At 40.0% G+C, this 13,611-nt stretch overlaps 1 protein-coding gene across 1 annotated transcript in view; it reads right to left on the reverse strand.

The window, feature by feature from the left end:
• CFAP54 (cilia and flagella associated protein 54) overlaps positions 1-13,611 on the reverse strand; it is a 263,167-nt gene that overhangs the window by 340 nt on the left and 249,216 nt on the right. The window contains 3 exon segments of the mRNA XM_075274556.1: positions 210-284; positions 4,622-4,793; positions 9,550-9,656. Of these exon segments, the coding sequence (XP_075130657.1) occupies positions 210-284; positions 4,622-4,793; positions 9,550-9,656 (354 nt within the window).

The following is a 13,611-nucleotide window of genomic DNA, read 5'->3' on the forward strand; positions in this document are numbered from 1 at the left end:
AAGATTAATATCATAAAGCAAAACTGTGCTGCAATACCCACCAAATGGAGAGGAGCAGGCACACAGACTATGTAAATGTAATATAAACACTGAATAAATAGAACAAATTATGGAAAATGAATCATTTACACTTGTGCCTGGTGTTTTATTCTTCTGTTAAAATGATGTAGATTTTCAATGCTAAAGATAAACATAAACTGGAAGCTAACCTGAGTAATTGGCAGCCGATCTGGATCAGTGGATAGCAGGGCTTGAGCTTCACAACAACACTTCAGGACCATTGCCTGTCAGAAAATTACACAGAAAGCAGTAAACATGAAGATTTTGTTGTAAAAAACATCACTATTGAAATGTGCATTCAAGGTAAATTTGCATTCCTTATACTTCATCACTGGGTTCACTCAAGCAAGGTAAATAGTGTGCCATATACTCCGTACTCTGTAAATAGTCTGCTATACACTAAATCACAGGGTTCAACCATACTCTATAAATAGTCTGCCATATACCTTATCAGTGGGTTCACCCATACTCTATAAATAGTCTGCCATATACCTTATCAGTGGGTTCACCCATACTCTGCAAATAGTCTGCCATGCACCTTATCAGTGGGTTCACCCATACTCTGTAAATGTCTGCTATATACTAAATCACAGGGTTCACCCATACTCTGTAAATGTCTGCTATATACTAAATCACAGGGTTCACCCATACTCTATAAATAGTCTGCCATATACTTCATCATGAGGTTCGCTCAAGCATTGTAAATAGTCTGATATACTCCATCACAGGGTTCACCCATACTCTGTAAGTAGTCTAATATACTTCATCATTAGGATCACTCCTACTCTGTAAATGGTCTGCCACATACTTCATCACTGGGTTCACCCATATTCTGTAATACTCTGTTCACCTATGCCCTGCAAATAGGGCAATTCTTGCCATATTCACTGTGCATATTCTTGCAACTAGCACCCTTTTGACTTGATGCTGTATTGCAAGAATCCATTTACTTGACATGAGTTCCAAGTACATTGGGAAGCCAGAAGAATTTTTAGTGCAACAGAGTGCAAAACCAGGACAAAGCTAGTGATGTGGTATATGGTGGACTGACAAAGGTGTTTTACCATGAAAAACTTGAATACAGGATAAGTGATAAATATATGATTGCTGGGGACCCCCACCTCTGGAAACCCTATTATTTACTAGAGGGTCCACAATCCACAAGAAAAGCAATCGTGAGTATGACACTTAGTATAAAAGAAATATACTACACATCCAGTTTAGGTAAATAAACTTGTCATAATTTTATTTATTACATCGTACACATATATAAATGATGGACATTAGAAGGGTCCACAAACTTGTACCAGAAAATTTTGCACGGTCGCACATCCACACTATCACTTCAGTTTCCGTTCCCTGTCTAAGAGGCTGACTGGAGAAATGCTAGCTTTATCCTTCAGTCTTGTTATACCCTCTTTAAAGGGATTCTATCATTGGAGAAACATGTTTTTAACTGAAGCAATGTTGTAGTAGCCTATATAGACGCTATTCTCCTCCTACCTATATTTTTCTTCTCCTCACTGCCGTTTGTCACAAAAAAACCTTTATGCTCATACGTAAATGATGTTCAGTGAGCACGGGGACGTTCCCCCTGTGTTCCAAGCACACCATAGTCATCGCCACAACCCACTTTCAGCACTGCTTTTTCACGCCTCTTGCATCTTCTTGTTCCGTCGGCCCTGCCACTCCGAGTTCAGGCAGAATCGAAAAAGAAGCACTGGAGGCAGGTTGTGACAATGGCAATTAAAAGCACCCATTATCACAGGTTCTAGTCTAGTTCTGTGTGTCTCCTACATGAAAATTATAGTAATGGAGAGGGAAAAGTATTTTTATAAAATACCACTTCGTAGATAAAATGTGAAAACAGGCATCTTTCCTCTAATTTTTTTAAACATTTTTGTATATATTTTAAAAAAAATGACATAAAAATAATCCTCATTTATCACTGAAAAATTACACAAAACATATTTGAATAACCCACCCCCCAAAATGTTGTAGCTCTCAAAAGCGCATGAACTTCAAGCAGGAAAAATGGCCCGGTCACAAAATGGTTTAAAGAAAAGTTATAGCAAGTTTTATAAACAATAAATGAACTCAAGTTCCCTTTGTGAGATTATACTCGGGATCAAATTTGCTGGGGTCAAAGGACATCAAAACCAGGCCAAACAGCAGCATACATGTATAAGCTGACAATGTTTAATGCAGGTATACAGAAAAGAAAACAAAAAAAATCCTTGCATGGCATTTACTAAACGTTAAAGAACTCTAGCTAGCAGCTAGAGAACTTCTCCTTGTCAGCTTAAAACCAAAACAAAGTTCAGCAAGCAACCTCTTACTCAGATGTATTTCTGACACAGTCCTGCCCTCCTAACCTCTGTTAAATACCCACCATCTCTGATTTAACTAATTGATTAATTATCAGGTAAATTCCTGTGCCTGCTACTTAAAGGTGCTCTATCATTGGGAAAAGTCATTTTTAATTAAGCACCTACTTGCATAGCTTTTAGAAAGGCTATTCCACACGGACCTTTTGTATGTAAATCGCCTCAGTGGTTTTTGAATGAGACCATTTTTATTCATATGCTAATTAGTATCTTGGTGCACCCCGGAAGTCTCATCATGCACCCTCTGCTATTCTTTCCTATGTATGTATACAGCACAGGCTGCTGATGATTTCCTGCTTGCACACACAGATAGGAAAAAATAGCAGAGAGGAGTGCTGCTGGGAACTTCCTGTGCTGGCTGGAAGCTAATTAGCATATGAATAAAAATGGACTCATTCAAAAACCACTGAGGCAATTTACATACAAAAGGTACGTGTGGAGTAGCCTTTCTGAAGGTTATGCAAGTATGTGCTGTAAGTCGATGGCTGGTCAGATAATGAGGGGGGGGGGGGTGTACATCTCACCCAGACTACTAAGGTGGGTGAGATGAGAAAACTCCAAAAAGAACGTTGTCTGCTGAGGGTTATTTTAGAGTTCCAGTTACTGCGCTGGATTTTTAGGAATGGCAGGTAGGTTGGTAGTGGGACCTGTCATTCCCCCCCCCTCCAGTCCACACTTTGGGGATGTTCCTACAGCGACTCAGCTGCAGAGAGTCTGCTCCTCAAGGGAGGTTTAAGAAGTCAGCTCCAGCAGCAGACTGTGGGCAGAGTTTGGCTGGAGAGCCAACAGAGAGGTCTTATTTTTGGAGCTATGTCCTGAATGATTCTACTGGTTTTTGATTTCTGCTATTCCAGGTGAGGTAACCTATTCTATGTTTAGTTAGAGCCTAGCCGGGCAGGTATTTATTTTTGTATTGTTTCCTTTTGTTGCTGCACTACCTTTTTGAGTGAAAATAAACTCTACCTTTGTTTTGGACTAAAGAATCTGGACTTTTGGTGTCTATGCCACCCCACCTAGCAACCCCAGACCCTGACAGTGCTTAGTTAAAAATGACTTTTCCCAATGATAGAGCCCCTTTAACATAGGAGAGGAATCTAGAAGAATCATAACTACCCTCCACAATTAATCCTGCACAGGTGTCACACCTTAACTTTTATATACACAATGCAAGACTCAAGAATTCATAAATTCTATATTGAAAGAGAAGATACTACCATCACTCCATGCCCTTGGTTGCCATGCACTTTTCCAATACGACAATGATGCAAAACACTTCTCTAAGGCCACTGATAAATTTCTGAAGAACAACACAGTGAAAGTGATTCAGTGGCAAAGTATGTCTCCTGGTCTGAACTCAATCGAACACTTATGGGGAATTCTGAAGAGACAAGTTGAGCATCCCTCTCCATCCAGCATCCAGGTTCCAAAAGAAATTGTTCTTGAAGAACGGAAAAAGATAGATGTCCCCAAAAGCCGCCGGCATCTCTGTAGATATAATTGACATGCTGTGATTTCCAAAACTGCACCGGTTTTGTAAATCGCAGCGTGTCCGCGCTGCGGTTTTGAACGCATAGTAGTCATGGGATTTGCATGAATCCCATCCACTCTGCAGTTACTGTATAATGCCACAATTTTTCCCACTGTGTTTCTGCTGTGGGACCCCAGCCTTAGGCAGTCTCTTTAGAACTGGAAAAATGTTGTATTGTATGAATTTCAGTTCATTTGGGGGAAAAATGATTTGAAAAATATCTCGACTTTCTGTTGTTGTTATGTTTTAACACAGATAAAATTCTTTGCAATATATTCAATACAGATAGAGAAATTGGACAATTCAAGTCATCAGTTTGCATGTGTTATTCCTCAGCGCAAGAAAGTACAATACTTTATTACCACACACCATTTTTCCTCGTGTTAAACGGCAGACTCAATGGGAGTCAGTAAATATGATTTACAAATATCCCAGATAAGCAGAAACATGAAAAGTGTATCTATTGCCATGACATGCAATTTGGAAGACTGATACATAGATCCCTGGCCTGTCAGCAGATACTGATATGTTTCTTCCTGCATCCGAGTGTGACAGCCAAGCTACTAACACTAATGCTTATCAATGTGTTTCCATCTATCAGCCTCCCACATATATTACCCTGCTGATTGTGAGCCGACGGTTATACCTGCAGTTCTTCTGTGATCTTCACTGGTTTCAGATCAGGTTTATTTGCAGTTGTCTGAGACGATCTTCTTTGCTTTTCACTGATGCCCAGGTTATAGGTGCCGTTCCCATTGTGTAAGGAGATTTCTGCCTTCTGTCTCAGGTCACAAAGCTTCTCATATAATGACAGGACACTGGTTAAAAGAAGGAAAATTAGGACCAATAATTTCTGATCATGAGATTCAGTCATTTGACAAAAACTGCAAAATGCCATTTGTTTAACCCCTTAAGGACACAACCAGTGATTGCCCTAAGGCTTGGTGAAAGTTTCTTGCCAACATACAGAAAACGACAACTTTTTTTATTTTCTCACTAATGTAGCTGTTTGAGGATTGTTTGTTTTTCTGGGATACATTATACTTTTCAATGGCACCTTTTTGGGATGCCTATAACTTATTGAATACATTTTATTAACCCTTAGGCTACATTCCTACAACCAAAGTGCAATTTCCACTTTTCACAGCCATCTTGGGGCGGCCGTTTTCAAGGAAATTATCTAGATTTTGACAGTCCTTTACAATGGATTGTCAAAATAATGGTCATTTGACTAGCCCCCATTCATACACACTGAATGTTTTAGCTTTGCCAGTTGTCTCTTCTCATTTCCTGTATCCCCCCCCCCCTTGCTGAATGGGACACTGAAGTCTCCCAATACTTATACAGATTAGATATTATGCAAATTGCTTTTAGAGAACACTCAGTGTTATCTGTGTGTTTACATAGAGAGATAACAGCCCAGGCTTTATCAGCAAACTACAATTAGCTGAACTGTTTGTCCTGCAGCAGAGCAAGAGTGATGTCACTTGTTCTATCTCTCAGGTCATTGGTTATGGTAACACTGTGTAAACAATAGTAGGAATAAGTTCACATAGCAGGCAAACAAAGCAGCATTTCTAAAGCAATATATTTAAGAAAAATCATATACAAGTATAGATAGGATCCTTGAGATGGGAATACCCCTTTAAGGTCAGAAACTCGAACACCAATTTTCAGTTTTTTTTAAATAAAATTAGTGCCACTTACCATAGAGTATACATAACATATTGTAAGAGTCAGTATGAATACCAAACTTTTATAAATTTTTACTCATTTTGCACAATGTTAACACTTATTTTTTTTAAACATTTTTTTTTCTATTGCTAACTTCTAAGACTCATAACTTTTTTGATTTTTCCAACTGAGGTTTGTTTCTGAGAGACAAGTTAATCTTTACTGCAGCAAAATGGCCATAAAACAACATTTGTAGTGTAGTTTAGCTTTTTTTTCCCCCAGCGTTCACCTTGTTGGATAAATAATGCAATACTCTTATAGTACAGGTCATTACAAATGCAGCACTACTAAACATTAATAGTTTTTTTTTTTTTTTGTTAGTCCTCCAACTGTGGACATTTTGAGGATTTTGTTTAATTTAAATATTTTTATTTGTTTATTTTGTAAACTTCTTTTTATTCACATTAGCGGATTAGATGAAGGGATATTCTGAACCCTGATAGAATAAACTGCAACAATATCCTACTGCAGTGTATTCTGGCTGTCAGGACTTGGCTGACAGCCAGCCAATCAGCTGCGGTCTTGGGCAGTTACTCAGATGAATAGTTAGATAATTCATGATCAAATCAAAACGATCAAATCAAGGTTTATTGCCACAGTTATCAAGAAACTGCAGCAAGTTGCTGTGATTTTGTTTCACTTTTGAAGTAACTGGCGCAAATGACTGCAATTTAGATAATCTGCTGATCCCCCCCCCCCCCCCCGAAAAAAAAAGGACAACTCATAGAAACTAAGGACTGAAGCAAAGTTAATGCAGCCAAAAAAAGCTCCATCTGCTATGCTTTTCTACAGTGCATGTTGTTTGTGCTTTTTCAGGAGCCCGTGGGCAGATGGATTCTATTAGTCAACCTATAATTTGTGGCATCTTAACATTGTTCCCAGAATGATGCACACCATGGTGGGTAATAGGGAAGGCAGAAATGTCACGATTAAAGGATTTTTCCCATCTCACTGTTTCAGCAGTTTGACTGTATTCCCCCCCCTCTCTTCCTGAATGGGATATTGAAGTATCACAGGATTCTTGAGACGGGACAACCCCTTTAATCTATGTCGTAAACTTGTATTCATAAATCTAAATAAAGGCTAGCCTCTATTGTAAATTGCACAATATTTTAAATTAAAGGGGTTTTCCCACAAATATTTACCCATCCTTAACTCCTACTGATCATGAGAATTGGGGTGTCTCATACCCCAGTCTGAATGGAGTTGGGGTCACACAGGTTCAATGCAGTCATTTTGTCAAACCGTTCATTTATCTGGTACTTTAAGAGATGGCTGAGCACTGTTTAGCTATTTCTAGAAGCTTCATAGAAATTAATGGAGCAGCAGAGTGACTCCATGACTGTGAGGTCACATGGTAATTAAACAGCATTTGCAGGCAGCAGAGAGAGGCCACCTATATGCACATCAATCCATAGTGGGAAAAATGGGTCACAGTGTGATTATGTGACTCACTGAAGAAGTTGAAAGTAGGATGAGGAAAGACCCTGTGAGTAGATAACTATTACCATTTGCTGGATAGTTTTTCAGGCAATATTATGAGTCGAAACAAAATCATTGGAATATTGCTTTAGGAAGTGGACATGATTACTCCCTTCAAGCTGCCACCATAGTGCTGTAGGTGCTGTGACATGTTTACATATCATACCTTCACCGTCCTGGTGATGGCAAGACATTTTCTTCATTATACAAATTAGGTGCTCAGAGCACAGGGGCATTCCAAGAGATCCCCAAGCACAGCATTCAACATCACAGCAATAGAGCAATAATTTCCGACTGGCCAGTGACTGGTAGGAAACTGTACAGTATGCACTTGTAGTGTTTGGCGTATACGAGCATACAGCTCATATGTATTTATGCATTGTGTGATTCGTGGCACATACTGCACATGTGCAAGACATCACAGACCTGAAGAAGATGTAACCGCAGTGGGATAATCATTGCCAACTTGCCAGGGGGTGGAACAAAGCATACAGGGGTTCGTTTTCAATGAAGAAAGCTGTGCTTGGAGATATCTGGGAATGCCCTCTGTGCACCTAATTTGTATAATCTCCTCCACTTCCTGGCGCCCTTAGTGGCTGCCTCGATACAGGGCTCCAAGCTGGGAGCAACCTTATCTTTCCTTTCTCACTCTTTTTCTCTGTATCTTCAAAAATCCTGTAACCAAGAAAACTAGCACTATGAATTAGCAACTATAAATCGAATGGAAGACCCTGTGGAGTTTTTTGTTCCTTTTGTTTCTAGTGTAAAGCATGGACTCAAGATCTGGTTCAGCTGGTTTCCTGTGTCTACACATGTGCCTATTACCATCCCCCCAGGACACCATGCGGCATGGAGGAAAACCTACATGGAAGTGTGGACTTCTTCGTTCAAGGAGATGATTTTTGGCGTCTATTGCTGATGTGTGAAGATGCTACAGCTGACTGGTATTTCTTTCTATTACTGTGGACACGTGGGACTCTGCTACAGCCTAGAAACCTACCATCACCCACCTACCCCAGGAGTTATGGAAGCTTGGCACGAGAACAGCACCATGTATACCTGGATGGCTTCAGACTTCTTTGGGGAAGTAGAACACAGTGGTAAGGAGGAGGAGGGCTTGTGATGAAGGATATTTGGGGCATTTTTTTGTGGTAAATGGACAATAGTGCTGATGCAAGATACCGAACTATCAGCTGTGAGCAGGAGATCTCACTACCTACCAAAGGAACTACCACATGTTATGATGATAGCTGCATATGTCCCCCACCTCTGCAAAAATGTTTTTCTGCCTCTTCTATCTACATGCTGTGACCCCCATCCTCGTGTCCTCCAACCACATTCGGCTGTATTATTAACATCAATCCACACAGAGAACTAAATGATCCTGCAGTGTGTCTGTGTTTCTTTCATTTTAGTTGCTATGATTCATAGGATTTCTCTATCTGCCATGAGCTTGTATGTGTTTCTCTCTTGTTATATACTACTGTACCATCTATGAAACTGTATCACTGAAATTTCCCCATTGTGGGACTATTAAAGGAATATCTTATATCTTATATTATAATGAAAAAAACGCCTTTTTCTTGGCATTCATGGGACTATGAAACATAATGAAGGTATGATATGCAAGCATGTCACAACGCCTGCAGAACTATAGTGGCAGATTGAAGGGGTTAAGGAAGGTGATAGACTCCCTTTAAGTGATATCTAAGCACAGAAGTAAGATGTTAAAATAAAGTTTTTACTGTTTTAATGTTTATTAAAATGAATTTTATTCAAGACATACAGTAACATGATACATAGGCCATGCTAAAACATTAAAGATGTATTACATGTAGTAACTATCGACATCTATGTGTCTTACAGGGGTAAATATGGGGATGGGAACCTCTTCCTTCTGGAGGAGCCATAGTAGCTAGGCTATTATTTGCTATTATTCCCAGATTATGCCCATAGGTTTCTTTGAAAACCAGGTATTAATCTATGGGAGATACCTTCCAATAGGTGGTGCAAGTAGCAAATACCTCTTTTTCACCAATAAAGTCTTATTTGTATTCCTTTCTTAGGGGTAAATATGTAACTGTGAATTGTATGCTCACGTTGTAATATGATAGAAAAGTTAGTAGAAGCCCATGCACCGCACACTGACAAAAGAGCAGACATCTGGACTGTTGGTCCCAGTGCCAGCGTGCACTAATGTGTTAACAGCAGAGCTGTGTTGGCAGTACATCAGGAACAATGATCATGGAAATGCTGGTCCTGATCTGGTACATTAAATATAGGTTGTTTAGATGATTTTGTGATGTGAGTGCAACTAGTACACAAGTAACCTAATATGCACTATAGACATATACTTACTGTGTCCAAGAAACCCAACGATAGCCACATAGCACAACAGATGGATCAGACTTCATTGGGTCTTTAACATCAATAGTCTGTTTGTTATAGGAATACATGAGCAATATCTAGAATACAAATACATAACATAGTATAATAATGTATGCGTGGTATATAAAAACCTTGTAATGGCACTAATTGCCTAGTTTTATCTACTAAAAAGTCCTGTAGATGTAATATACCATCCTTACATGAGTAGCTAACAGATCTCTTAACGTAGGTTTCCTAGTAAAAACTATGACAATGTATGATATCACAATGAACTGAAATCATAAATTGTTGAAATGCCAAATGTAAAGCTGCAACTTTAAATAAAATCATTTATTTTTTGTGGTCCGTAATAGGATCAGAACAACATATTAAATTGACAGAATGATGGATGAAAACAGAACACCATGGGGCAAATTTATTAAGACTGGAATACTATACACCAGTCTTAACAAATGGCCCAAATGGCCCAGAAACTGAGAGATTTATAAAGAGGCTGCAGCCTCTTCATAAATCTGTCTCACATTCCAGCGCCAGAATGGAAATCTATGGCAGTTAGGAACTGGCGTATTCCATTGTAACTCATGCCATAGATCTGTCGATGCTCAAACTGACCACATCTGTAAACTGTGACAGTTTGCTAGCAGAGGGAACAATGAATTTTCCCCATTCCATCTGTATCCAGTATCAATCACCGTAATGTAAAAAAAAAAAAAAGAAAAAAGACAGCAACTTTCTTCCATCTTTTTTTGTTACTTTTCAAACAGAAGATAAAGTATACTCTGACTGCATCTCTCATTCTAGAATTTTTTCAGTCGTATGACCAGAAACAACAGATTTAAAAGAAGTCGGTGTGAGCTGAACCTAAGACAGCTAAACCCTGCCCACCTGTGTAAAACCTAGCATTGTTTTCCTAGACTAGGTTAGGCTAGGTTCACATCTGTGCACTGGTCTCCATCGTTCATGGTCTGTCGGGGACTGCTAAAACAGCAGTTACCCGTCTACCCTATAGACTATAAAGTGGTACGTCTGGTGTCCAACATTTTTTACTAAAAGCGAAGGATGTGAACCAAACCTAACCTGGTGAAGATGTATGGCTTTTCTGCCTCAGGACCATGCAAATTTGTCATAATCGATAGAATGATTATTTTTGCTCTAGATGTTTGGCCATTGGTCGTGAAGCGACAGATAACAATCCAAAAGAAGAGCATCTCTAACTCTGAATTTTTTCAAAGGAAAAAAAAAGTGGTAATTTGGTTCACAGGCACAAGTTCACAATAACCCATAATACATAAGTTAATATTTGTAGTGTTTTTTTGTCCAAATAAAAGTCCTCTCTTCAAGTCTGTAAAATCTACACCAGCTTCTTACACTATTGACGTGCGCATTCTGAACCATACTTAGTTCATCCATGCATCAAAGTCAAAGCATGGCGCATGAGTCTGAGAAGCTAGTAGTCATTTTACAGAAATAAGACGGGCTCTGGGAATTGGAGGACTCAATAATAAAAAGGAAGAGATCAACGATTTAAACATGCATTGCACACTTGTTGTGAAATATTAACTGTGAGCCATAGGATTGCTATGAGGTTTTGGTGAGCGCACAACAACAACTTGATCCCACTGATATACTGTGATTAAAAACACTAAGTGTTCCAAAATAAAACAATTTTGCCAAGGAGCAAGGGAAGATAGTCCTTCAAGGGAATGTGAAAATCTAATCTCAAGTTACTTGTAGTATTGCTGCCATTGCCGCAGCAGTTTTTGTAGAAAAAATACTTGAAATTTGCCCTTTTATTGAAGTTTTTTTTGGGGGGAAAATCGAAAACATAGGAGACAAATATGCAGAGACAGAAGAAGTCAAGAAGGTTGTAAAGACTTTTTCAAGCCTAGAAGACCTGTTTTCTTTAGAAATATAGAGGGTATATGACAACTAGAGATGAGCGAACAGTGTTCTATCGAACTCATGTTCGATCGGATATTAGGCTGTTCGGCATGTTCGAATCGAATCGAACACCGCGTGGTAAAGTGCGCCATTACTCGATTCCCCTCCCACCTTCCCTGGCGCCTTTTTTGCTCCAATAACAGCGCAGGGTAGGTGGGACAGGAACTACGACACCGGTGACGTTGAAAAAAGTAGGCAAAACCCATTGGCTGCCGAAAACATGTGACCTCTAATTTAAAAGAACAGCGACGCCCAGCTTCGCGTCATTCTGAGCTTGCAATTCACCGGGGACGGAGGTTTCCGTCCAGTTAGCTAGGGGTTAGATTCTGGGTAGGCAGGGACAGGCTAGGATAGGAAGGAGAAGACAACCAACAGCTCTTATAAGAGCTAAATTCCAGGGAGAAGCTTGTCAGTGTAACGTGGCACTGACGGGCTCAATCGCCGCAACCCAGCTTTCCGCGGATCCTGAATGGAATACACTGTCAGTGTATTCCCGTATACCCGATATATACCCCCGATACCCGTTCCAACGGTGTGCCCCCCACCTTCACCCCAGAAATACCCTGCAAGTCCCCTAGCAATAGAATTGGGGCTATATACACCCACTATTTTTGCTACTGCCATATAGTGCCATTGTCTCACTGGGAATTCAAAGAATATATTGGGCTTACATATAACTTCAATTCCAGGGAGAAGCTTGTCAGTGTAACGTGGCACTGACGGGCTCAATCGCCGCAACCCAGCTTTCCCAGGATCCTGAATGGAACACACTGACAGTGTATTCCCGTATACCCCATATATACACCCCAAATCCCCGTTCCAACGGTGTGCCGCCCCACCTTCACCTCAGAAATACCCTGCAAGTCCCCTAGCAATAGAATTGGGGCTATATACACCCACAATTTTTGCTACTGGTATATAGTGCCATTGTCTGACTGGGAATTCAAAGAATATATTAGGGTTACGTGCACCCACAATTTTTGCTACTGGTAGATAGTGCCATTGTCTCACTGGGAATTCAAAGAATATATGGGGGTTACGTGCACCCACAATTTTTGCTACTGGTATATAGTGCCATTGTCTGACTGGGAATTCAAAGAATATATGGGGGTTACGTGCACCCACAATTTTTGCTACTGGTATATAGTGCCATTGTCTCACTGGGAATTCAAAGAATATATGGGGGTTACGTGCACCCACAATTTTTGCTACTGCTATACAGTGCCATTGTCTCACTGGGAATTCAAAGAATATATTGGGGTTACGTGCACCCACAATTTTTGCTACTGCTATACAGTGCCATTGTCTCACTGGGAATTCAAAGAATATATTGGGGTTATGTGCACCCACAATTTTTGCTACTGGTATATAGTGCCATTGTCTGACTGGGAATTCAAAGAATATATGGGGGTTACGTGCACCCACAATTTTTGCTACTGCTATACAGTGCCATTGTCTCACTGGGAATTCAAAGAATATATTGGGGTTATGTGCACCCACAATTTTTGCTACTGGTATATAGTGCCATTGTCTGACTGGGAATTCAAAGAATATATTGGGGTTACGTGCACCCACAATTTTTACTACTGGTATATAGTGCCATTGTCTGACTGGGAATTCAAAGAATATATGGGGGTTACGTGCACCCACAATTTTTGCTACTGCTATACAGTGCCATTGTCTCACTGGGAATTCAAAGAATATATTGGGGTTATGTGCACCCACAATTTTTACTACTGGTATATAGTGCCATTGTCTGACTGGGAATTCAAAGAATATATGGGGGTTACGTGCACCCACAATTTTTGCTACTGCTATACAGTGCCATTGTCTCACTGGGAATTCAAAGAATATATTGGGGTTATGTGCACCCACAATTTTTACTACTGGTATATAGTGCCATTGTCTGACTGGGAATTCAAAGAATATATGGGGGTTACGTGCACCCACAATTTTTGCTACTGCTATACAGTGCCATTGTCTCACTGGGAATTCCACAAATAATTTGGGGATTCATTCACCCTACATCTCAGGCTCTTGCCATATTCACCCAGGTTGTCAGTGCTGCACCAGCTCGTTCCCAGACAGCTC

The sequence above is a fragment of the Leptodactylus fuscus genome, chromosome 5, assembly GCF_031893055.1.
Source record: "Leptodactylus fuscus isolate aLepFus1 chromosome 5, aLepFus1.hap2, whole genome shotgun sequence".
In the NCBI taxonomy this organism is placed as follows: domain Eukaryota; kingdom Metazoa; phylum Chordata; class Amphibia; order Anura; family Leptodactylidae; genus Leptodactylus; species Leptodactylus fuscus.